This window comes from Squalius cephalus, assembly GCF_949319135.1.
Source record: "Squalius cephalus genome assembly, chromosome: 20".
In the NCBI taxonomy this organism is placed as follows: Eukaryota; Metazoa; Chordata; class Actinopteri; order Cypriniformes; family Leuciscidae; genus Squalius; species Squalius cephalus.
Genome location: NC_137141.1, coordinates 18,192,810 through 18,219,638, shown reverse-complemented (window position 1 = coordinate 18,219,638; position 26,829 = coordinate 18,192,810). Strand labels below are relative to the sequence as shown.

The window sequence follows — 26,829 nt, the reverse complement described above, 5'->3', positions numbered from 1 at the left end:
CTATATTCTTATTATTATTATTATTATTATTCTTCTTCCTCCTCTTGAAGTCTATGGCAGCCCTATGAACCATACATAGGAAAATGATGAAATTTGGCACACTTGTAGTGATGGTAATGAAAAGTAATTGTAGCAATTTTTGAGTCTCTAGGACCAACTCTATAGCGCCACCAGCAGTTCAAAAATCCAACATTGAAATGGTTATAACTTTTGAACCCTTTGATCTAGAAAAATGAAACTTAGTACACCTGATTTATCTCATCATGCTGATCAGAACCAATATCTTACATCAAGACTCCGCCCATTACAGTAGTGGCCATTTTGAAAAGTACAGTATGCAGTTTTTTTGCTACTCCTCCTTCAAAATTGGTCTAATTTTGTCCAAACATGTACTCAAATGATCTTCGGACTGAGCCGCATAAAAGTACTGTCCCCGATTTTTTTGCTATATTGGAAAAAAAAAAGTTATGATGTCGCAAACTTAACGAGGTCGACCCAAAATTGGTTCAGAAGCTATAGCTCGGCCAAACTTTGATCAATCGAAACGAAAATTGGTACACTTCATCGGAAGCATGATCTGAGGTTCCATGCCAAAGTTGGGAACAGCGCCACCTACGGGTCATGAGATATGGAAAATGCATATTTTGGCCAATAACTTATGAACAGTTTGTCAGAAAATTATAAACTTGGTGTCTATCGATTCCTTGGGTCATGACAAATCCGTGGATATCGATTTTGCCATGATGGGATGTACCACGTGTCCGCCATTTTGAATGATGTCATAATTTGCAATATCTTTTAAACTATTTGAAATTTCTTCACCAAATTTGGTATGGATCATCATTAGCATGGCCCGAAGGTACCTGAGAAATTTGATCACAGCGCCACCTAGTGTTCCAGAGATATCATTGTTTTTTGAAAAAACGCTTATAACTTTTGCTAACATTGCTTGAAATTTGATTTCTTTATGTCAATATATTCCTTGGCTTATGCCGATTTCAACGATATCTCATATGTTATTTATCAACAATGTGACTGGCCGCCATATTGGAGTGAATGTAAAACAGTTTTTTCGCTACTCCTCCTTCAAAATTGGTCTAATTTTGTCCAAACATGTACTCAAATGATCTTCGGACTGAGCCGCATAAAAGTACTGTCCCCGATTTTTTTGCTATACTGGAAAAAAAAAGTTATGATGTCGCAAACTTAATGAGGTCAACCCATAATTGGTTCAGAGGCTGTAACTTGTGAACAGTTTGTCACAAAATCATAAAATTGGTGTCTATCGATTCCTTGCGTCATGTCGAATCTGAGGATATCTATTTTGCCAGCATTGGATGTACCACATCATAAGCTATATTAGCATTAAGTTAGCTTAGCATGCTAATCTCGTTAACATGATTTTGTGTGCTCATTCACACACTGAAGCCTCTCCTCTGCAGCTTTGTAAAACATGTCCTCTGGGTGGCGCAAGTGGTTCAACCATGCGTCATGAATCCCGAACCATTGTGGTCGTGGGTTCGAGACCAGTGTGGGGCGACTTTGAAATTGTGTATAAAATAATAATTTAAATTCCTTCCGGCTCTGCACTGCTGTTGGTGCTTAAATGCTAGCTGTGCTGCTGTAATTGATGTGCTTACTGTGCTTGATGTACATTAAATTTCTGATGTTTTGCTCTTCTGGCTCCGCATTGCGCTACAGCGGCTGTTGCTTGCTCTGCCTTGCAGGGCTTGGCCCCGTATTGCTGCTTGCAGCTATATTTATTATTGTTATTATATATATATATTTTTCCAAGAATATAATTAATTAATTTATAATGAATAAAGAATATATTTATTTGTTTATTTGTTTTATAATTTCACCTAATAATACTATTTCACCCAACATTTGTCTGTGTTTTTTGTGCTCATTTGAGTATGAAATTATTAGCTTAGCAACATGCTAATGTTTGAAGATTGTTTATAAAATCAGTAATAAAATCTAATTACAATGATATTGTGAATTTAGGTTCTTTAGCTAAATCATGCTAAAACGCTGTTTTTCAGGCAGGTCCAACAAGTATGCTTATGATCTGTCCCTCAGTTAAAACTTGCATTGGAGCTCAATAAATAAATAATAATGAAAATGTATACACGTTATGCACTAAAAAAAATTTTTGCCAATACTTTGGATATTTACGTTTCACTCTTTCTTCTGTCTCTATTTCTTCAGCTGGTATTCTAAGGTCTGTCAGCCCCATTTCTAATGGTTCCCCAAACTCAAACTGTGTTCTTAATGGACACGGCTCTATGTTGAGCATTCAGAAAGGAGCGGTGAACAACACGCAACACATTCATACATCTGCTCACACACATTCACATGCTCCGGGTCACACTGCTTCACTATGGGCCAGTGCGCTTAGTTCAACAACTAACACATCAGGTGAGTGCAGGCTCTTGTAAACCTCATATATTATTTATGATTATTATATAACCCTCTCTCTCTGTCCCTTGCTCAGGGTTTTCCACAGACCTGATGTTGCAGTCAGTGTCTCAGACGACTCTCAGTGGTCTTCTGCTCTCTGGGGTTCAGAGTCAAGCACACACTCACACACCGTCCCCTCCACCTGGACTCGCACCAATACACAAACCAGCCAGTGCAGAACATCTCAACGGACATGTGAGGAACTTCTCTTTAAAGTTACTATGTGTGCATCTGTTTTGTTTTAAACTCACTATGGTTCCTGTGTATGTTTTTGCTGGATGCTTTATGTTGCAGCTCGCAAATTCTGTGTATAGCCGAATCTCCTCTGTATCTCTGAACCCTGCCCACTGTGACACGGCCCAGGAAGTCATTGGACACACTCAAACAGAATCCATTTCCAATAAATCTACAGATGAAGGTACAGAACACAATCTATCTATCTATCTATCTATCTATCTATCTATCTATCTATCTATCTATCTATCTATCTATCTATCTATCTATCTATCTGTCTATATGTCTATCTATCTATCTATCTATCTATATGCCTGTCTGTCTGTCATCTATCTATCTATGTGTCTGTCTGTCTATCTATATGTCTGTCTATCTATCTATCTATCTATCTATCTATCTATCTATCTATCTATCTATCTATCTATCTATCTATCTATCTATCTATCTATCTATCTATCTATCTATCTATCTATCTATCTATCTATCTATCAATCATTTTTTGGACCCTCGGTTCACTGTGTACAGTATTGATTCATTAGAATATTCACTATTTGTGTGTGTATGTACTGTATGTTTATATCAGGCTCAGATACATTTGTTGAAGTTGGCATGCCCAGAAGTCCATCTCACTCAGCCAATGGGAGTGAACTGAAGCAGATGCTGGCCTCGGTGTCGTCAGGGAAACGGCATACGTTGGAACTTCTGCAGAGAACCAAGAACTCACATTAGTATGTTCAGTCATAAAATGACTTTGCATTATGATGACAATTCTGTTTATTTAAAAAGTTTATTGAACAAGGTTAAACTGCAGCTATGAAGTGCAGCTTAAATTTTGTTTGCATGTGCAGTGTTGAGTGTGTCTTGGCCGATTCTGATTGTGAGAATCCAGTGGCTGATAAAAGGGCACCAGGAAGTGAGAGAGCTGCAGAAAGACGACTTGGACCACATATGCAGGTTTATATACACATATACACACAAACACACACACACACACACACACACACACACACACACACACACACACACACACACACTATACTCATATACAAGTGTACAAAAAATGCACACGGTCCTTGTGTTTGAATGTTTTTCAGGCTTATGACTATGAGAAAAAGAAGCTACTGGCCACTAAAGGTGATCAAAAACTTGATCTCTTAATTTAACATCTAAATGTGAAAATGTACATAAATAACATCTGAATATGAGATCACTGGTTAGGTTGTTGTTAAACAGTTGTGTTGTTTTGTATAGCCATGCTGAAGAAGCCTGTTGTGACAGAGGTTCGAACACCCACAGATACCTGGAGTGGATTGGGCTTCTCTAAATCAATGCCAGCGGAGGGCATGAAAGAGCTGCGCAGGGCACACCATGTGCCATATAAACCCAGCATGAGCACAACGTATGAGGTACAAACTCACCAGTGCACAGTCACATGCAGCCGCAATTCAGTTCAGCTTAAATGAAGCTACATCTAAAGGTTTTTGATAATGATCTCTTTAAGTTACTTTTTTGTGTGTTTTCCAGGACCCTCATCTCTCTGTGTCACATTCTGGGAGCCAGGAGGGTTTGGGGAATGACACCAAATCCGATAATTGGGGGGATTTGAATGGGAATGTTAACGTCAATGGGAACGGACTGTCAGGAAATTCAGAATTTTCCCCTGCTGTCAGCAGCCCAAAGAGAATCAAGAACAAATCTCGTAAGACTAATGATTTTGTACCCATTGAACTTTCTTCTAAACTTTACTGCCTACTCACTAGTCGTTCTCTTTATCTGTGTGTTTGGGTCAGTAGGTGAGCAGTATCTCAGCAGCAGTAATTATATGGACAGTATCTCTATGTCTGGCAGTAATGGCTGCTCTCTCAGCTCCTCTCTCAAAGGAACAGATCTCCCAGAGCTCTTCAGCACACTCGGCCTCGGAAAATACACCGACATCTTCCAACAGCAGGAGGTCATTTTAGATTTGCATGTACAAAAGGAAATACCAATGTTTGCAATGCAAAAAAAAAAATATATTAGTGTGTTTGCATCATTACTCAAACTATGTTTTAGTTAAAACATATATTTAAATGTAACTTATACTTTGTGTTTATTTAGTGAAAGTTGCCTTGATTATTTGTCTTTACTTCTTCCATTAAACATTTTTAACCTAATTGGAAATAAAAGTTCTCCTTGCACGCGCAAAAATAATGAACAAATGTGGATTAGTGGATATAGTCGATGCCTTTTGTAAATGCACATTTATATGTGTATGTCTCTGTGTTGTTGTCTGATAGATTGATCTGCAAACATTTGTTACATTAACGGATCCAGACCTGAAGGAACTGGGAATCACAACATTCGGTGCTCGCAGGAAAATGATACTGGCGATCTCAGGTCAGTCAACATTGTGTTTGTGTCTAAACATTATTAACCTTATTAAAGCTACTCAACATGGTGTTAATAAATGATCTGTGGGATATTTTGAGCTGAAACTTCACAGACACTATCTGGGGACACTTGAGACTTATATTACCTATATTATCTTGTTAAAAGGGGCATAATAGGTCCCCTTAAAAAAGAAAGTCTATCATCATTTACGTCTTGTTGTGATGTGTGTTTGTGACTGTCCTAGTGTAGCTACCTAATGTGTTTACTTGATGTATTACTGATCATATTTGAATGTCTCCTCAGATCTGAATAAGAGCAGGAGAAAGCTTTTTGACATGCCCAACATTCGCTCCTCCTTCTTAGAAGGCGGGGCCAGCGGTCGTCTGTCCCGCCAATTCCACTCAGACATGGCAAGTGTCAGTGGTCGCTGGTGATCTCTTACCTGCAGGATTCTGGACCACAAACCACTTCATACTGGACTCTGCTTGATATAGAAAGCCAAAAAGTGATGCAGATTCTTGCAGATCTAAATAAATGTGTTGGGATGCTATTAAGGTTGATTTTTGTCTATGCCTAAAAATATATGAAGGGAATTTATTCAATATTGTTAAGAGAATGTTCCTTTTTGCATTTATTCTGGGAGAACAGGCAGAGCACAGAGTTTAAAACTAACCATGCTGTCAGCAAGAGCGCTTCGGTATTGGTGTCTAGCACTTTAATCTGTAAACTCTGCTGTTTTTGCCGGTAGGTCGTATGCGACGTCTGTCTTTTGTAACGTCGGACTGTCCAGTGTCAACACGTGCACTTATTTAGCAGGTAATTCCAGATCACACACAAAAGATCATCACAACCAGCTGATGCTTATATTGTTTACCAGACTGTTATATTCATGTTCAGTGTTTAATTATACATTGGTCATTGTGGTATTGTTGTATTTTAATACATTTTATTTTATAGTTTCATTATGTTTTCATATTTTATGTTAATCTTTTTAAAAGGCATTATCAGTTTACTTTTTTTATTTTGACTGTTTGTTGTTTAGTCTGAAGTCTGATTAATCAGAACGCCTCATAGTCATCTCAAACAGATGTCAGTCATTACTTTGGTGTAAATGAAGTCTCTGGTTTTCTGTAGAATAGCAGAATGCCATAAAATTCCGGTGATTTGTTTTGGAATATCTGTTTAATCATTATTTGCATGTACTTGTTGCACAAACATCAAATTTAAGCTGCATTAGGTACTTGTCAAGTTGTTTGCATGTATAACGGAATCAGTTTCTTTTGTATGTGCAAAACATATGTGTATCTGGCAGGTGTTTTGTCAGGTTTGTGTGTGTGTGTGTGTGCGTGCGTGTGCTTGTCCTTTAGCTCAAAGCCATAAATATAACTCACTGTTACTGTTGGTAAATTTGGTTATTCAAATCCTTGTTTTGTTATTTTTCAGCCAGATTGTGTATATCAATAGAGGTATTCACAGTAAATCAGTGTTACCCAATTTATTTTCTTTGTTTACATTTATACGAGGTCTGTAGTACATTTACGGTACAGCCTACAAAGAGGAATGTATAGCGCATAGACAGAGCTTTTTGAAATAGAACTTTTTGAAATCATCCGTTGTTAAATACTTTATAAGAAACCATGCTAATCTGTTTTATATGCTTTAGTTTTTGTTTTATTGAAGGAAAATAATAACAGTCTCTAAAATATTGCACAAACCACTTGTGGTACTCTTGTATTATTGCTCAGTTATATTATTAATTGCTTGATTGTAGATCCAAAGTGAAAATCTCATAAGATATGCAAAATATGGACTTGTAGAGATTAAATGTATACCATAGTGGAACCAGTGTATACGGTTACTGAGCAGGGTTTGTGATTTTGTTTTTATTTTTTGCATCTGACAAATCATGTGTTCATTTTCCACTTGTCACCTGAAACAACTTCACTGTTTTAACAGTGTTATTAATTTTTTTTTATTATTATTATTATTATTATTTCTTTTGAGAGAACAACTGTGTTGTTCTGTTTATTTGGTTGTGTTACCTTCCTCCTGGAGTGGAACATAATAGGAGGACTGTTTTTATTTTATTTTGTTTAAGTCTTTGACAAAGGGAACCATGTTCATGTTTGCGCCTTATACGAATGTTCTATAAATCCAAATCAGTGTCTCCTAAAGTGTTGCCAGAGTATTTCTCTCTGAAAGTAACAGGGAAAAAAAGGATTTAAAACAAAAGCGAAAGAACAAAAAAAATATTTGAAATGTTCTTTGTGGTTTTGTTCTAGAAAATAAAAATGTTTGCAAGCCAAATCAAGTTTGTTTTATGTTTTATTATAAATCTATAGTAGTTCAATAGGTAAAGCTATACAGTTTCTTTAGGTATGCAATCAAATGAAAGAGAGGGAGTGAAAGAGTTATATAAATGTGTAGCTATTGTCTGTTGAATGCAAATGAAATGAGAGGAACTGGCCAAGTTGAGACCATAAGAACACATTTAGGGTTGATGGCAATAGCAATCTACAGTGGCACTTAAAAAATAAAAAATAAATCACACATTACAAAGGACACGGACAGCCACTTCTCTTTTGAAAGTATGAGCAAAGGGATGGGTAATTATGTGTGTTTTATGCTGTGTTTTTGTATATTAATGTACATCTGGCTGTAAATAGGAAAAACTGCAGGAACCGTGTGAGAGAGAGAGACATACAAGGGAGGGTGAAGCTGACAGCATGATGTGAAAGAGTGCAACGCGAAAATAAAACGGTGCGTAATTAACAAGCAACAAAGCTTTGAACCCTCAGGCTTTACTATTTTAAAACTAGCTAATGCCATGGGACATCTACCACCCTGAGCTAGACAGAAAGAAGAACTGGTGCATGAAAGGGAAAAGCAGCTCTGCTATATTGTGTTGGTGTAGATTTTCAGTGTTCCCAAGAATAGAAACACATACAGCCTCCTAATTTAACACAAAATCAATGGTAGCAAACGTGAGTGTGCATTTATGTAGTCCTGTTAATTGACAGCTTTTTGGTCAAGATATTTTGATTTGCAATGTACACAGCAGAGGGCGCCATTTGCTTTATTTAGGCACTTGTTTGAATGTCCATCAACAAGAGATAGGCATAGGCTATTCCATTTGCTAAAAAGTATGTAGGCCTACCTATTTGTGTCTAAATCTGATTCCATGCAAAAGACTAATCATGACTTTAATTTCTTGCCTGCAGGACTAGCCTACTATAGGCAACGTATTTATTAATTAACATTAACATTAATATTCAATGCTCCGACTAATTTTTATAGCGTGTGAATAAAGTGTGAGGCTAGTTTCAGTTGTAAATGACTCGGTGTTTCCCCCCCTGATGAATTGATTCACTTAGCCTACAACACGCCACATACTGACATAATTTCGATAAATAAACTGAAATCGGTCGAGAATATTCGTGGTGGTTGGTTTTTATTTATTTATTTATTTTATCATTAACTCGTAACACGTCACCTACTGTCGTAAATACCAATATTGGACGAACCAGTTGAGGAATCTGAATGAATCTTTTTGGTAAACGGTTTCAAAAGATTCGAGTCACTGTGATGAATCGATATCCCCACCCTGTTCATGCAGAGGCCGATTCGGTACCTAATAAGGACATGAGCTCGAGCGCTTGAAGTGACGTCACTGAGATGGATGGAGGAATAAGGGGTCTTTTCGCTCAGAGGCGGGAGCAATTGTGTAGCAGCCAGGTATAGATAGTAGAGTGTGCTGAAATTGTGAAATAACGGTAGTGTAGACTATAATCTCGTTACATAACCCTTCATTGAATGCGCTGTCACTCCGTTCATTCGCGTAAATCCTTTATTCCACACATTATTCCTGTATTCCGAAAACACTTGTGGCTTTCGTCATATCGAGAGAACTTAGATACATTTCTATTTCTCGAGGTGATGAGGACTCAGTTCATTTTAACGAGTCACTAGAAGGAAATAGCGTATATGCTTCTGTCCTAGTATCTATGTCCAGTGGTGACGACCCGCTGACGCGGTTTCCACCTCAACACCAGAGAAAAGAAGCGAGAGGAATCAAGGCGATAGAGCACCAGACTCGCCCTGTTTGGTTTTCGAGCCGAAGATAAAGAATATTTCCACAGATATCCACACGCCTCTGCAGACATGGAGGCGGCGAGTTTGGCACACGGGGTCGCGAGCCCGCTCAGCCCGCGTGAGGGAATGATCAAGAACGTGAGCCTGGAGTCGCTCCAGCTGTGCGAAAGAGACGGTAAGAAACCGCTGGAACACACAGTGAGTGACTGTGTAGGCTACTTGACAGTTTTATCTACGCCGGTTTCCCCCGATAACAAATCAAGGTTTTTTTTTTTTTTTTTTTTTTTGTCATGTATTGAGCGTTTAAACCACTATAGTAATACGGGATTATACATTGATGTAAAAAATCCTGTTACATCCATGAAAAGCGGAATAGTGAGACATGGCAGGCTGGCTTTGTGTGTGCTGGCTGTGGTATCTCAGATTGAAATCTCTGCTGTCTGTGAGAGGGTTTCATTTCAGCACCATGGACACTACCCTCTTACAGTCAGCTACCTTTCCCTTTCAATCTCGTTTTACTATCAGCCAGTCAAGCTGAAACCAAGAAACAGGTATTGTAAACATGTAGAGATAATAATAAAAATCATATTTCATTTTTTAAATATAAATATCATATCCCTAAACCATTAAAAAATGCTGATGTGGCAGGGGGTGAGGGGTTTTAACAGTGTATTTTTTCAGTCTTGTACATACTTCATACCCAAATAACACATGAACTCGACTTAATGGTTTTAGACTTAATGGCAGAAGGTTAAGTCATGTGCTTGCACACACACACAAACACACACACTGAGCAAGACACATATTGGGAGGAACCGGCTTTCTACCGGTATAGATGCTTGATGTAAAGGCTTACATGAGGATACAGTATTTGCCTTTCAACTGTGATCCCTGTATGTCTCCATCTCATTTTGTTTGTGTGGAATTGCAAGCTTATAAATGTAAATCCATTTTAACTGAAGGAAAGCACCTTTGTCTTTTCATAAGCGTTACAATCATCAGTGTTTCAATTGTGAGCGAGCGTGTGTTTGAAAATGCCAAAACATGTCAATTATCTTTAAGAATGACTAGGCAACAACCTGCAGATAAAAAAAATGTCAGCCTTCAGAAGAATGCAGAGTTTTTCTAAGCCAAGGGTAGCACAATGACTCACCAGGGTTTTGAGAGGGAGGCAATGTTTTTTCATCTTCCCTGCATGAATGTATTTGAATCAGCATTAATTAGCCTGAATGGAGTGCTGTGCTGCCAGCAGTGTCTCTTATCTCTTTGATTTACCTCATACATCAGCGCTTGTTTCATTTTAATTGCAACAAACCGAGGGAGTGCATAAGGTACTAACTTTTGAGGAACTAACTGAACTCTATAATTAGTTAACATGAGTGAGTTTCTCAGACATGAAGGAAAACATTCCCTTTAAACATCGGCCAGACAGATGTCCTAACCAAACTCAGCTGCATCTGATCTTAAACATCCTTATTTAAGGATCTTTACAAGACAATGTTTTGGAAATTTGAAAATTGAAAATGATGCTATAAAGGAAGATTTTAGCTGACACATGCATTCAGATGATGTTTGAAACTGCTAGTGCTGGCTAATGCTAACCCATCAGCTGAGTGCTGGGTGTAAATATCTAAATCAGATTAGCCTGAAACCTGAACCTGTTCCATGCAGGACTTTGAACACCCTTGGGAATTCCTAATAGCAGCTTGTAACACATGAACAAATATATTTAGACAAATTACATAAAGATTAAGATGGTAAAGTGAGCCTATCTAATAAGGAATAGGATCTGGATTTGTAATGAAACGGTTGTAGATTTGATCCCAGTTAGAGGTGACTGGTGAACTTTCAATTTTGTGCCCTTGAGCAAGGGGAATGAGTATACGGGATGCACTGTATGTGCAAAATGAGGCCTAGGCTATGATGAATGCAATGAGGGAAATTAACAGAGGATCAACAAACATGAAACTCTCTGAACAAAACGCTTTAAAAGGAAAGGAAACATCTCCTTCCCAGCTAAGGAAATACATTTGTCTTTAATTGATTTTGAATCACAGACATACAAGCTTAATTAATAGTGAGACTGCTTGTAAAATCATCTCTAATCAAATGCAAAGAATTCATTCCGTATGATTAAGTGCTGTAATTATGATATGTTGCTTGAGGCTTATCTTGAGTTCATTGTCCCTACCCTAGAGAAGCTGTGGGCTCATAAACTAGAAAACAGCAGCCTACGCTACCTCAGCGCTCGCTTTGAGCTCCGCAGCTCATCTCAGCAAAAGTTAATTGCAAAGTAAATGTGTTGTCTTTATTGCTGGCGGAGATAAACAGATTATGTTCCGAGCAGATTTTCCCACACATATTTGGAACTTTTTTTATTACTCTTGTTAGATAAATAAAATAGCATACACCATCCTTAATCGTTGACCACCAGGCTTTTGCGCGAATCGTTCGAATGGTTTGCTTTGTATATATTAATAATATTATCCTTTCAGGTTAAATTTACAGTTATTTTGTAGATAAATGTTTTTAATAATCAGTAACTAGGCTAGTTCATTTTAGTTAGATGGAAGGTTCTGTCATTCTTGCAGTAGATACCATAAAAAGTGTTAGACTTAATTAACCCGCTAAAGCCTGGCATAGGAAATAAGTCAGAAAAAAATTATACAAAATATTTTTTAAGTGTGTGTATTGAATATAGAAAAAAATTATATAATTATAATATAAATATAATATCAAATAATCATTTTTGATCATTAGACAAATGGTTGACTAAATGTATTTTCATTGCATTTATTATTTATTTTTAATGTGATCTTGGACCACAAAACCAGTCACATGGATCAATTTTTGGAAATTGAGATGTATACATCATCTGAAAGCTGAATAATTAAACTTTCCATTGATGTATGGTTTGTTATGATATGACCATATTTGGCCGATATACAACTAGGGCTATATGAAATTCTGGAATCTGAGGGTGCAAAAAATCGAAACATTGAGAAAATCGCCATTAAAGTTGTCCATTTATGTTCGCGATTGTGCTGCATCCACTCACAAAAATAAATGTTTTATATATTTACAGTAGGAAATTTACAAAATATCTTCATGGAACATGATCTTTACTTAATATCCTTATGATATTTGGCATAAAAGAAAAATGGATAATTTTGACCCATACAATATATTGTTGGCTATTGCCACAAATATACCCGTGCGACTTGTGACTGGTTTTGTGATCCAGGGTCACATATTATTATAAAAAATTATGAAAGCAAGAACATTGTTACTAGGATGTGGATCGAACTTGTTGGTCCAGCAACATCCCACAGATACTCAATTGGATTGAGATTGAGAAGGCCAGAACAACACCTTGAACTCTTCATCATGTTCCTCAAACCATTCCTGAACAATGTGTGCATTTTGACAGGGTGCATTATCCTGCTGAACGAGGCTACTTTCACCAGGGAACAACATGGCCTTGGGCGGCCAATACCCTGTCGCTGGTTTGTGGTTTGTCCCTCCTCATGCCACTCTTAGTAAATTCTCACCACTGCTAACCGGGAGCAACCCACAAGCATTGCCGTTTGCCAAGCATTCACCTCAAGATACTCTGACCCAGTTGCCTTGCCATAACCATTTGGCCCTTGTCAAGATCACTCAGATCTTTTTTCCTGCCCATTAGTCTGACATCCATTATGAGTATGTGAACTGATTGTTTGCTTACCATCTAGTCTACCCAGACCTATATATGTATAAGCAAAAGCTTGTACTGCAATTGACAAATGTGTGTATTAATGTTTGTGTGTATTAATGTGTAGTTCAAGTGCATTTTGCATTTTGGAGTGGGTCCAGAGTTCATTCAACAAACTCTAAACCCTGATAAGCTAGCATTCTGCCACAGTACAGAGACATTTGCAGCTTGAAGCTGTGATCTCGCTCATACAGGAGACAAGCCTTGTTTCCATTCACAAGGACCACTACTCTTTTGTAGTCACATGTTGCAGTGCTGTTTTCCCACATTAAAGGGATAGTTCACCCAAAAATGAAAATTCTGTCAGTAATCACTCACCCTCATGTCGTTCCAAACCCGTAAGACCTTCGTTCATCTTCGGAATACAAATTAAGATATTTTTGATGAAATCCGAGAGCTTTCTAACCCCCCATGGATTTATGGATTTCTGTTTTGTTTCTTGCGCACAAAAAGTATTCTCGTCGCTTCATAACATTAAGGTTGAATCACTGTAGTCACATCATGGACTATTTTAATTATGTCTTACTACCTTTCTGGGCCTTGAAAGTGGTAATAACATTTGTTATTACATTACATATCATTTGTATTCCGAAGGTCTTACGGGTTTAGAACGACATGAGGGTGAGTAATTAATGACATTAATTTTTGGGTGAACTACCCCTTTAAGACCCTTTAAGACCTCACTGTAGTTTTGGAATTTAGTTTTTCCTAGGTTAGATTTGCAGTCTGTACAGTTAGGTGGTTTCTGTTTTGTTTTATGTAATACTGCAGTTTTCTGGTAAGCTGCGCACACAAGCTGCTCTCCTGATGGATATTATTGGGTATTTAGGTGTTTGTGAAGGAGATATATATGTGGTTTGGTGATACTTGGATTTATTTGATATTTCTAATGTTTTAGTACTCTAGGTTATTTTGTGTGTGGATGGCTTTAAATATACCATGGTACCAGAGGAGGCTTTTAGCTCTTATTAGAGTCAGTTATAGAACCAGATGGTCCAGGTATTCCCTTCCTCTAACCCCCTAACCCTCTCTCATGATTCAGAAGGTTCTGCCTGGACTCTCCTACATGTTTTGGAGTTTCACATTGTTGTCTGTATATATATACACTTCTGTTTGAAATTTGTGGTCAGAATTATTATTTTTAATTTTTATTTTGCTGAATAAATGTATTAATCTTACTCTACATTTTTTAATGGTAGTGCATGATATATAAAATGTTTTATCTATAAGCTTTTCAGAGGGGAAATCTGATATCTTTCTAAAAGAAAACTAAAATCTTTCTTTTTGAATGACTAGTGCAAAAAATGCCCGTGCAAAATCAGTTTTTGTGTGTGTTTTTAGTAATTGTTGGTTTGGTGTGTGCTCATTGTTACAATTACACAGCAAAAGTTCAGTGACATTTTTATTTGTGCATGGTAAAAAGCACACAGTGAACTCCGAGAAAACGCTATGCTTGAGCAAACAGTTTGTGAATGGGCAACTACAAATGATGCCCGTGAAAGAGACTGTGAACGCATTGAATAGGATATGTTTAGTTGGTGAATAGCATAGGCTACTATTACACAGTAGCGATAGCATTGAGCGCACCAGAATGAAATATAATATTCAGAAGTAAACAGCATAGCTGACTTACAGATTCAGTTTACATCCACAAATGAATAAGCACCTCGATTCAGGGAGCAGTGCAAAGTGCCCGTGCAAAATCAGTTTTTGTGAGCTGATCGCCGTCAAAAAAGTTCAGGAGATATTTCTTGCGATGGCAATATGATAAAAAATAACTTTATATTGATTCAATGGATTAATTGCATTTTGAAAAAAAAAAGAAGTCATGAATTTATTGCATTTTTGGGAAAAAATAATCCGTTTTTATAATAAATCTTAAAAAATTCAAATCCAGATTTTGATTTTCAATGTTGTTATAACCTAAAGATGCTATGTGAAAGTTTGAAACAGAAAATAGTGGTTTTCACACATTTAGTGGTTATCTCACATTCGAGAGATATGCGAATAGCACACAGACAGACAGACGGACGTTTCTGTAATTTATAGATAGATGGATTTATCACGTTCGGGAACCAAACTATAATATTCAGAAGTAAACAGAGTAGCTGACTGAGTGTTTATGTCAGAATGTTTATTTTTAAACCACAACCTTCTTGGGGCTTCTTTGACCGATACAACTCTCTAATGTCAGAATGTTTATTTTTAAACCACAACCTTCTAAAAATGATATATTTAACGATATTTAACGCTCAAGCTATGCTTGAGCAAACAGTTTGTGAATAGGCTACTACAAATGATGCCCGTGAAAGAGACTGTGAACGCATTGAATAGGATATGTTTAGTTGGTGAATAGCATAGGCTACTATTACACAGTAGCGATAACGTTAAGCGCACCAGAATGAAATATAATATTCAGAAGTAAACAGCATAGCTGACATAGATTCAGTTAACCGTGTCGATTCAGGGAGCAGTGCAAAGTGCCCGTGCAAAATCAGTTTTTGTGTGTGTTTTTAGTAATTGTTGGTTTCTTGGTAAAGAAAACACATTTTTACTCAAATTAATCAAAATGGATTTATCACATTTTGGAACCAAACTATAATATTCAGAAGTAAACAGTGTAGCTGACAGATTGTCAGAATGTTTATTTTTAAACCACAACCTTCTTGGGGCTTCTTTGACCGATACAACTCTCTAATGTCAGAATGTTTATTTTTAAACCACAACCTTTTAAAAATGATATATTTAACGATATCTTTTGCATTTCTCATCCAAACAACGTCAAACTTGGCACTGCACTTACTCGTGCCCGTGGCGAGACACCCGTCGAGTTTGAAATCAATCGGACTAACGGTTCGAGAGATATGCGAGGAACAGACACACACACAGACAGACAGACAGACAGACAGACAGACGTTTCTGTAATTTATAGATAGATATAAATATGTCTGTTTATTTATATAACTGTTAGAAACTATGAAAATAATTTCTCTCCCAGCACGGTACAGTCTCTTTTCCTGATCTGACTTATTGTTAACGATCTTACAACTTGATCACTGTGTATGTAAAGCTTCTGCCCATTTTCCTTTTTAAATGATGATACATTGATTAATGGCCTTGATTTGTTTCCATGGAAACTGCAGTCTTTGTTAAAGCATGTCGAAAGACCTGTGGGTGTGTTTTGAAGCCTGCACTTTATTAGAGAGATGTTTTCTGCTGGTCTTATACTTGTTTTTAGGTACAAACAAAGTAAAATGATTTTTTGTGAGTTATTTTAACCACTGTTTGACTAAAGTTTTAAAAAGATTACATTAACATTCGCTGAAAATACTATAGTATTTTAGTCTGTTTATGCTGAACATATGGTACATCGATCCAGTTTCTTAAAGTGTGAAGTAAAGCAGATTCTGTAGTGAGAAGATGTCTGATGAACACACATGTGTTGTTTGTGTTGGCAGAGGGAAGGTTTGGAGGGGCTAGTGTTAGTGCAGGAACATTTCTATAACTGAGGTGGAATGTTGTGAGTGCCAGTATTTTCAAGACTTTTCACTGTTTTATTTGTGCATTTGTCTTCTTGGAAGACCCTTTCTTTCTTTTGCTTTATAGTGCAACTTTAACAAAACTTCTATGGATGACTGGGCCTTTTGCTCCAAATCTATTATGGAACTCTCTCTCTTCACTCTGAGACATGCAGAATCCTTTAGTGTCTTTACATCTTCTCTTAAACTTATTTATTAGGGTTGCTTTTATGTGAATATATTGTTATTATTCTGAAAATTGATTTAAATAGCTTGATTTCACTCTGTATTTTGTATTCTTTTTCTTGTAAAGTGCTTTGAGACGCAACTTTTATTTATTATAATTGTGACTTTATTTTTTTTAATTGCAACTTATCTCACAAATGTCCTTTTATCTCACAATGTGACTTTATATCTCCAAATCTTGGCTTTATTTCTCACAATTTTGACTTTATTGCTTATTTGGAACTATTTTTCGTAATGGCAAATTTATATCTTACAATGTAACTTTGAATTTCTTATTTTAGATTTTATCTCACAATTACCTTTTCAAATTTTTACTCAAAGATAGAAACAGGCTTTCATATATGATTGTGCTGTGGTAAATAAAACAGAAGAGTTCTGTGGTCATTTTCATAACATAAGCAGAGGTGCATGAAATAAATACTACCATTCAAAAGTTTGAGGTCAGTAAGATTTTCTTAATATTTTTTTTTTAAATCTCTTATGCTCAACAAGGCTGTATTTATTTGATTAAAATAACCAGTAAAACAGCAATATTGTGAAATATTATTTATGAAGTATTTTTTTCTGTTTATTTAAAAATAAAAAAATTTGATGGGAAAGCAAAAATTTTAGCAGCCATTACTTCAGTCTTCAGTGTCACATGATTCTTCAGAAATAATTATAATATGCTGATTTGATGCTCAAGAAACATTTATTATTATTATTAATGTTGAAAACAGTTGTGCTGCTTGTGATACACTTTGTCTTTTTTTTTTAAGTTAGTGTTCACTAATTAATTTAATGAAAGAGCATCTGCCTTTGAATCCTGCAATAAACAGGATCATTTGTAATGATTAGCCTATACTCTTTACATATAGTTTATATTAGAGTAATTTCTTTCCTCATGAATATGTCAGCAGTAGTAAAGAAATCAGTTTAAAAGAGAAAGGGCTCACTGTGTGTGTGTGTGTGTGTGTGTGTGTGTGTGTGTGTGTGTGTGTGTGTGTGTGTGTGTGTGTGTGTGTGTGTGTGTGTGTGTGTGTGTGTGTGTGTGTGTGTGTGTGTGTGTGTGTGTGTGTGTCATTCTGGAATCCCACATTCCTGTTGTGCGTCTCTGGACTCTAAGATAAGACAGCGCCCACACTGTAGCCATGCCAATGCAACACAGCACATTTCTCACTGTGTGTGTGATTGCGTATGTGGGTTGGAGGGTACTCATGTGCAAGTACAGTATTTATAGAGAAACACTATCAATATTTGATTTCAGACCATATCCTTTCTTTCTGTCAGGTAAAGCTGAAGACACTGGGGTGGTAGGAATGGAGGAGTTACCTGTTGCTCGCAACATCAAGATCAGTAACATCACCTGTGACTCCTTTAAGATCTGCTGGGATATGGATCCCCACACCAAAGAGAAGATCACACATTACTTCATTGACCTTAACAAGAAGGAGACCAAGAACTCTAACAAATTCAAACACAAGGTACTCAGTGATTCAGTTCACAACACAAATTATTTACATTCATTGAAATTTCTCAACAGAGCCTAGTTTGAGTATTGCCTGGAGTTTTAAAGTTTTTTTTAATAGTTTTTTTTATAATACGTGGCTTTACTTTCTTTATTCATGAGAGAGTTTTAGCATCAATTTGCGCTGTTGTTCATCATAACTAAAAAAAATACTAAATACTACTAAATATTAAATTCTTTCCTTGTTGACTCATGCTCTCTGTCTTTAGGATGTGCCTACAAAGCTTGTTGCTAAGGCAGTCCCATTGCCCATGACAGTGCGAGGCCATTGGTTCCTGAGTCCACGGACAGAATACACTGTTGCCGTGCAAACAGCTTCCAAACAGACCGACGGAGACTATGCCGTATCAGAATGGAGTGACATTGTCGAGTTTTGTACAGCAGGTTAATCAGCCAAGCACACACTTGCGTATAAAAGACAACGTACTGTAATACAAGGCTAGTTTGTTTATATAGAGTCATGTGAAAAAGAAAGGACACCCTATTGAATTCTATGGTTTTACGTATCAGGACATAATAAAAAATCATCTGGTCCTTGGCAGGTCTTAAAATTAGGTAAATACAACCTCAGATGAACAACAACACATGACATATTACACTGTCATTATTTATTTAACAAAAACTACTAGGCCAAAGTTGGGGAAGTCGTATGTGACAAACTAAGTACACCCTTACTTCTTCCATAGGAATTAAGAAGGTAAGTAGCAGTCAGGTGCTGCTAATCAAATGTCTTTGATTAATTGATCATCAGCAAGTGTGACCAACTCTATAAAAGCAGAATTTTTGTCAGTTTGCTGGTCTGGAGCATTCAGGTGTGTGTTAACACAATGCCAGGGAGGAAAGACATCAGCAATGATCTTAGAGAAGCAATTGTTGCTGCCGTCAATCTGGGAAGGATTATACGGCCATTTCCAAACAATTCTAAGTTCATCATTTGAGGGAATAAAAATTATTCCCAAGTGGAGAACATTCGAGACAGTTGCCAATCTTCGCAGGAGTGCAAATCCCGGCAAATTCACCTCAAGGTTCAGACCGTGCACTGCTCAGAGAAATTAAAAAACACAGACTCTACAGGCCTCAATTTACATGTCAAATGTTAAAGTTCATGGCAGTACAATTAAAAAAAGACTAAACAATTATGGCTTGATTTAAAAGGGTTGCCAGGTGAAAGCTTCTTCTCTCTAAAAAGAACATGGCAGCACGGCTTATGTTTGCAAAGTTGCATCTGAACAAACCACAAGACTACTGGAACAATGTCCTTTGGACAGATGAGACCAAAGTGATGCTTGGCCATAATGCACAGCATCACGTTTGGTGAAAACCAGCATATCAGCACAAACACCTCATACCAACTGTCAAGCATGGTGGTGGAGGGGTGATGATTTGGGCTTGTTTTGCAGCCACAGGACCTGGGCACCTTGCAGTCTTTGAGTCGACCATGAACTCCTCTGTATACCAAAGTATTCTAGAGCCAAATGTGAGGCCATCTGACCGACAGCTAAAGCTTGGCCGAAATTGGGCCTTGCAACAGGACAATGATCCCAAGAACACCAGCAAATCTACAACAGAATGTCTGAAAAAGAAAAGAATCAAGGTGTTGCACCGGCCCAGTCAAAGTCCAGTCCTCAACCCGATGGAAATTCTGTGCCCACAAACCTCAATGAACTGAAGCAACGTTGTAAAGAAGAGTGGGCAAAAATTCCTCCAGAACAATGTGAGAGATTTCTTCAGAAAAGAAAAGAGATTTCTTGCTACAAGCAATTGAATGTACACATGGATTCTCCATTTTGTCTTTATTTTTGTTAAATAAATAGTGACACAGTGTAATATATGTTGTGTTGTTGTTCATCTGAGGTTGTATTTATTTAAGACCAGATGACTTTTATGTCCTGATACTTAAAACCATAGAATTCAAAAGGACGTCCTTTCTTTTTCACATGACTAATAGCTCATTTAATACAAAATGGTAATTAAAATAATTCAAATGCTAGGCTATATATTGACAATAACGAGACAATAAAGTATAAAAATGAAATGAATACCTAACACCAAAATAACTTACTATAGGAAAATGTTATGCTAGCTACTGCTCCGCTTTTTAGGTAGATAACATTGATCAAATTGAAAAGACTAGTGAAAATTGATGACAAATAAAAATATTTCCCTTCATTTTTCTAGATTATTCCTCTGTGCATTTGACGCAGCTGTTGCAGAAGGCTGAAGTCATTGCTGGCAGGATGCTCAAGTTCTCCGTCTTTTACCGGAATCAGCATGAGGAATACTTCCAACACTGCAGGTGATTCAGAAAAAAGTACCTCAGTAAAAATGCTTTGGATATAAGTGAGGGAGGGGAAAGAGATGAAGTAATGCTGGTGGAGGAAGACAATGACAATCTTTCTTTGCTGTTGAGATTCAGCTCGTCGTTAGGAAGCAGACAGCTCCCTCTTGTGGAATAATGTCCTCATTAATTGGCGAGGTTTATGTTTAGGGGCCCTATGTATAAAGCCACTCAGAGTAAAATTTTAGTCTTAAGTGTGTCAAAATTCTAAGAATGACATAATTTTACTCTTATTCCTAAACTTAAGAATAAGTGTGATTCATAAAGGTTCCTAAGTGTCAAGACTAGGTCTCAGCTCTTAAATTATGTTTGAGTGCTGGAGAGGTATCCTAACCTAGTTAGGAGTAACAAGATGGCAGCAGAGAGGAGGAGAAGACACACTTTCTTAAAAAAAGATATAATGTATTGGAGTTATGTATATTATGTTATGTATATTATAATATGATGACATGGAGTTAAATAAACGATACAGGCTTGATCATAAAGGTATTCTTTAAGTAACTGAATCTGTAAGAAATGTAATAACCTCTCCCACTCTACAAATCAATGCTCTAACTGCAGTAATGAAAGTAATAATGACATTTTTTGGCGACTGGAAAAATGCAGCAGTGCACTGGTGATGACTTTGGCCCTTCAGTCCACAGCAAGCAGGAATTATATATATATAATATTTTAAAATATGACGGAAGAACAAAATATTAAACTTAGTGAAGGTTATCTGACCAAACTATTTGGCAAAAAAGGAAAACTACAGCTACAGGTTTAGAATAATAAAAAAGCTCACAGGAAAAAGAATACATTGACAACATAATCAGTTATTAAATTTTCACTGGTTCTCTCTTGTTTTTTCATGTGCTCATTTCTTAGCATGATTTAGCATGATTGGTTTCATTGCATTATCACAAATAAAACAATTGACTAAAAGCATAACTAAACAATATGCTTACAAAATCTTTAACACATTTTTAATAATATTTGGATAATAATGTTTGAAGATGTCAACTTTCCTAGGCTGGTCAACCCTTTTGGCCACTACTGTGTGGCAGTTCATTGACTTTCCAACTGATGTTCAAACCATGCAGCAAAATCAAGTCACTTTTATGAGGATTGATTTCAGACTTCCCTGGAGTTTGTGGAGCGGTTGTTATGTTTATGGACATATAACTTATGTTTGCATCATTGCTCTAACTATAAATGAGGAGGCATATATAAATAGAAAAGGATTCTGTATAGCATCAACACTAATTTTTGTTTTTAATTTTATAAGTGCATTAAATGATTGGTGTCATGCTGCTGTGACCTCCCCCTCTCAGGCTCACTATTGGCTGATTCAGTGGTTGAGGGTGGCCCTTTTGAGTTGACATCATTGTAGTCCTTAGTTTGCGGCACTTAATTGTCAGCACTAAAGAATCAGTCCTAGACTTTTAGCTGCTTTATAAACATCTCCTACTCTTAGAGAAGTCCTTCTTTTTACTAAGAATTTTTTGACACTTAAGTCAAAGCTTAAGACTATTCTTAAGAGCATTTCTGAGAAGTTTTATACATACGGGCCCAGGATTTTGTGAACCACAGTTTTAAGAAAGTCAGAAGTTGATCAAAAGTGACAGTAAAGACATTTTTAATGTTACAAAAGATTTCTATTTCAAATAAATACTGTTCTTTTGAACTTTTTTATTCATTAAAAAAAAGTCTAAAAACACGGTTACCACAAAAATATTAAGCAGCAGAACATTGATAAATTAAAAATGTTTCTTGATCACCAAATTCATGATCATGATTTCACAATATTACTGCTTTTACTTGGTGAGCAAGACACCAAAAATATTTAAAAAATCTTACCAAATCTTTAAACAGTGTAATGAAAATGTGAAAAGTAATTTAAAAAACTGATAAATGTCTCTCTTTCCCTCACAGAGATGTTCTTGGCGGCCGAATGATGCCCTCAGTAAAGGATAACAGCGGTAGTCACGGTTCACCTCTCAGTGGTAAACTGGAGGGGATCGTCTTCAGCTGCAACACAGAGTTTAACACAGGTCAGCCCCCGCAGGATTCCCCGTACGGCCGCGTCCGCTTCCAGGTGCCCGCCGAGGTTCTATTCCCCCCTGACACGCGCCTCTACTTCGGGGACTTCTACTGCATGTATACTGCCTATCATTACGTTATCCTTGTCCTGGCTCCTCGGGGCTCGAGCGGAGACCTTTACTGCAGCGAACGCCTTCCAGAGCTGGATGTGACGAACAACCGCTTTCTGACACGTGTGTGCGAGGAGGATGGGCGGGTGGTGTTTCAGCATGCGCAGGATGTGATTCTGGAGCTGATTTATACTGAGCCGGTGCCGCTGGCACAGGGGACTGTCTCTCAGATCAGCGGCCACCAGTTGATGAGCTTGTCAACCATCAACGCCAAGAAAGACCCCAGCTGCAAGACCTGCAACATCAGTGTTGGCCGCTAACTCGCAACACAGACATAGGCTCAAACAAGAAATCTGAAGACCTCCTGAACAAATGGTATGTTACAGAACCAGATACAGAAGAACCCCAAGAAAAATGGCCCCACAATCCTCCATATACAGTATGTCCATGTGGCGCTCAAACCCCTTGGGGGCTTCCCAGAACCCCAGCTTATGCTAGAAAATTCTGTGCTTGATTAACTGAGCATTCTAAATTAATAGAAATAAATCAAAAATACATTATTGTACAACAGAAGAAAAAAAAAACTGAAAGCAGAGTGAGACAAAAAACAGATTCAAGGCAAAAAAAAATAAAAATTTTAAACTACTAAAAATTAAAAAAAGAGTAAAAGCTACTTTTCCAAAAACTTGAATCCCACTGTGAATCTTTCATATGTATTATTGGTGCTTTTTCTGCTCGATAATTAGACCCCAGCCCTGTTCATCCTCAAACCATTTGTGACCTTTTTTTTAAAACACAAGGATGTCTTGCCCAGTTTCCACTGATGCCGTCAAACCGCCTGCGTTTCTTATGTCAGACTTGTACTGCATGGAGTCTGATCCTTAAGCATCTACAGTACATGCCACCTCAGCCTTTAAACTTTCTAAAAGGGGATTTTCTTCTCTTACACAGATCATTTCCCCTTTGGCCACTTGCACATCTATGTGCCCGCTGAGCCTCTATTCACCCTTGACATGCGCCTCAGAGGACTTCTACTGCGTGTACAGTATACTACCTATCATTACATTATCCAAATGGAGTTACTTTAAGAGTTATATGCCAACCAGTCCTTTAAGCACCTACATGCCACCTTAGCCTTTAAACCTCTATTACCTTCAGTCTTTTCATTTTCTACTCTGATCGCAGTTCTCCTTTAACCTTTCTTACTCATTGAACATGCTTTGATCTCGTTTCATTATGTTTGGTTTTTAGAGAATGTGTGTTGCATTAGTAATGGTGTATGTTGATTCCTGATAGAACATCAAGAAGTAGAATTGATTTGTCTAAAACATATCCTAAACAAATCCATTGCAGGACACAGCTATGTCCAGGTTCTTGAGGGTTTGCACTGTCCTATTAGAGGCCCTCTGGTGGTGAAAAAGATCACAGATGCATGCTTACGATTTTGTGTTGTACTGTATCTGAACTTGTTACTTGTTCCTTAAGCTCCAAAAATAGAAGCCAGTCACAACAGACAGCGATGCACAATTTTATTTTCATTTCTGAAAACTCTTAGCTGCCAGTATCCTAAAACCTGTGGCCAACATGTAGCTTTTGCTCAAATATTTTATTATGTTTTTTCCCCCCACTATAAACAATTCTACACTCTATATTCTCATACACTACTGCTCAAAAGTTTGGGGTCAAAAAGATTCTTTAATGTTTCTGAAAGAAGTCTCTTATGCTCACCAAGGCTGCATTTATTTGATGTGAATTATTTTTGAATATGATTTATTCCTGTGTTGGAAAAGCTGAATTTTCAGTATCATTACTCCCGTCTTTAGTGCCACATGATCCTTCAGAAATCATTCTAATATGCTGATTTGGTGCTCAATGAACATTTGTCATTATTATTATCAGTGTTGAAAACAGCTGTGCTGCTTAATATTTTTGTGGAAACGGTGATGCATATTTTTTTTCAGGATTCTTTGATAAATAGTAAGTTCAAAAGAACAGCATTTATTTGAAATCTTTTGTAACATTATAAATGTCTTTACTATCACTTTTGGTCAGTTTAATGCATACTTGCTAAATTAAAGTATTAATTTCGTAATATTAATTACTACATCCAAACTTTTGAACAGTAGTGAGCGTGTTTTGTGTTTTCTGGGAGTTCTGATTATATATATATGTGTGTGTGTGTGTGTGTGTGTGTGTGTGTGTGAACTGATTAGACTTGTACTGACTGATTAGGAGATGTAAGTGTTTGACTGATAAGCCGCTCCCATTTACTTAGCTCAAGAGTTTGCAATTCTCTTGTCTTTTGGCAGAGGAAGTCTGTTCTATCTCTGTGAATTTCAATAGAGAAGAAGCGATGAAACAAAAAAAAGTTTATTGACTTTTTTGATCACCTTACACCAATCTTACTCTGTAGAAAACAATAGTTCAACTTTGGACTCAAGCGACTCGAGTTCCCGCTGTGTGAATGTGCCTCAAACTGACAAGTTCAGTAAATATTTTTGTTTTTCTTGTTGACATGTTTATGAATACCAAAATGTGACTGTTCAATAAAGATCATCATTCAGAATGAGACTATACTGTGTGTGTTTATATGTATACCCTCCAATCTTTGAGATCATTTTTTTTCTCCAACAATCAATTTTTTGCCGTCATCCGAACATTTTTATACTTTATAAGCTTTACATACACTATATTGCCAGACGTTTTGGGACGTCTGCCTTTACATGCGCATGAACTTTAATGACATCTCATTCTTAATCTGTAGGGTTTAATATGGAGTTACCCCGCCTTTTGCAGCTATAACAGCTTCAACTCTTCTGGGAAGGCTTTCCACAAGGTTTAGGAATGTGTTTATGGTAATTTGGATTATGGATTTATGGTAATATGGTTTCATGTTGGAACAGTAAGGAGCCCAGGTCAAGGTCGTAGAACTTCACGAATGTGTGCGGTGAGGACCAGCCTGCCGCATCACAAACATCCTGGAGGGAGACTCCTGACAATAATGCTTTGGAGGAAGCCATACTACTAGTGGAGTGAGCTCGGACAGCCAAAGGAGAAGGCTGGCCAGCCGACTCATAAGAAAGTGAGCCACTTGCTTATTCTCTGCTTAGATTCTGGGTGACCCAAAGCACATGAACAACTGTTCAGATTCCTCCACAGGGCAGCTCTGTGGACGTAGGCATCTAGTGCCCTAACTGGGCAGAGCAGATTCTGTTTCTCCTGGTCAGACGTCCAGAAGGGAGGAGGACAAAAGGCCTGCAGCACAATAGGTCTTACAGTGTTATTAGGAACCTTAGGAACATAACACGGTCTAGGGTGAAGAAAAGCCTTCACCATACCAGGCGCAAATTCCAACCCAAGAGGGCTTGCAAGTCTGGATAAAGAGGATAAAGACGTGAGAAACTTTTCAGAAACTTCCTCAATAGGCTCAAAGGGAGCTAAGGAAAGGCCTTCCAATACAATGGCCAAATCCCATACTAGCAGAAGACGGGCACCGTCCAAGCAAACCCTCTCCAGAACACCTGCGATCAGGGGAAAGGCGTACAGACATAGCCTCGGCCATATCTGTACCATAGCAATCACTCCGAGAGGAGCTGGATGAGTGAGGGAGAACCACAGTGGACAATGAGTCGCCTCTAGAGATGCAAAAAAGATCTACTTCCGCTCGACCAAAATTCTCCCAAAGGAGCTCCACCACCTCAGGGTGGAGTCTCCATTCCCAGGGGCTCGCTCCCTGCCTTGACAGGATGTCTGCTCCCTGAGTTAGATACTGATTTAGAGAGACCAGCTTCCCTTGGGCCCACAGGAGGATCTGATAAGCCAGCTTGTATGGGCACAACCGCCCCTGATGGTTTATATATGAGACCACCGATAATTTGTGCTTGTTCGCTCAGACATGAGTCATGATGGCCTCTTAGGTCTAGGAGGAAGTGATTCAGAGCCTGAAACACGACCAGCATTTCCAGGCAATTTATGTGCCACGAGAGATGATGGTCCCACAACACAGACCTTGAGCTGAGCAACCACTCATGTTCTCCCCTCAACCCGTGCGGATGCATCCATCGTTAGCGTGACGCGACGACAAGGAGCTCCCAGCACAGGTCATTTCAATCATTATTTTACCACTAAAATATAGAATTGTTCCCCATTCTGCTTAATAACACTTTTGTTCATTC

General features: G+C 37.6%; 2 protein-coding genes across 4 annotated transcripts in view; both read left to right on the top strand.

Annotated features, from left to right (window-relative positions):
• Positions 1-7,368, top strand: part of bicc1a (BicC family RNA binding protein 1a) — a 35,722-nt gene extending 28,354 nt beyond the window's left edge. The window contains exons 11-21 of one of the 2 annotated variants that reach the window (XM_079854036.1): positions 2,212-2,421; positions 2,498-2,658; positions 2,758-2,881; positions 3,281-3,425; positions 3,546-3,651; positions 3,792-3,831; positions 3,949-4,103; positions 4,222-4,396; positions 4,491-4,648; positions 4,974-5,073; positions 5,371-7,368. In XM_079854036.1, coding sequence (XP_079710162.1) covers positions 2,212-2,421; positions 2,498-2,658; positions 2,758-2,881; positions 3,281-3,425; positions 3,546-3,651; positions 3,792-3,831; positions 3,949-4,103; positions 4,222-4,396; positions 4,491-4,648; positions 4,974-5,073; positions 5,371-5,501 — 1,505 coding nt within the window. In that variant the 3' untranslated portion in view covers positions 5,502-7,368. Of the gene's footprint in view, positions 1-2,211; positions 2,422-2,497; positions 2,659-2,757; positions 2,882-3,280; positions 3,426-3,545; positions 3,652-3,791; positions 3,832-3,948; positions 4,104-4,221; positions 4,397-4,487; positions 4,649-4,973; positions 5,074-5,370 lie in introns of both variants that reach the window. The other variant, XM_079854035.1, reaches the window with a different exon arrangement.
• A 1,370-nt stretch (positions 7,369-8,738) lies between these two features.
• On the top strand, positions 8,739-25,224 carry phyhipla (phytanoyl-CoA 2-hydroxylase interacting protein-like a). Of its 2 annotated transcripts, XR_013819454.1 has the most exons (6): positions 8,739-9,334; positions 17,947-18,140; positions 18,394-18,568; positions 20,363-20,480; positions 22,437-23,029; positions 23,606-25,224. XR_013819454.1 is itself a non-coding variant. In XM_079854043.1 (5 exons), exons 1-5 carry the CDS (start codon positions 9,229-9,231, stop codon positions 22,972-22,974), a joined length of 1,131 nt encoding a protein of 376 aa, XP_079710169.1. In that variant the 5' UTR covers positions 8,739-9,228; the 3' UTR covers positions 22,975-23,442. The 2 variants fall into 2 exon arrangements, 1 of the variants encoding a protein (XP_079710169.1); XM_079854043.1 differs by lacking the exon at positions 23,606-25,224 and having other exon boundaries at positions 22,437-23,442.
• The last annotated feature ends 1,605 nt before the right edge of the window (positions 25,225-26,829 follow it).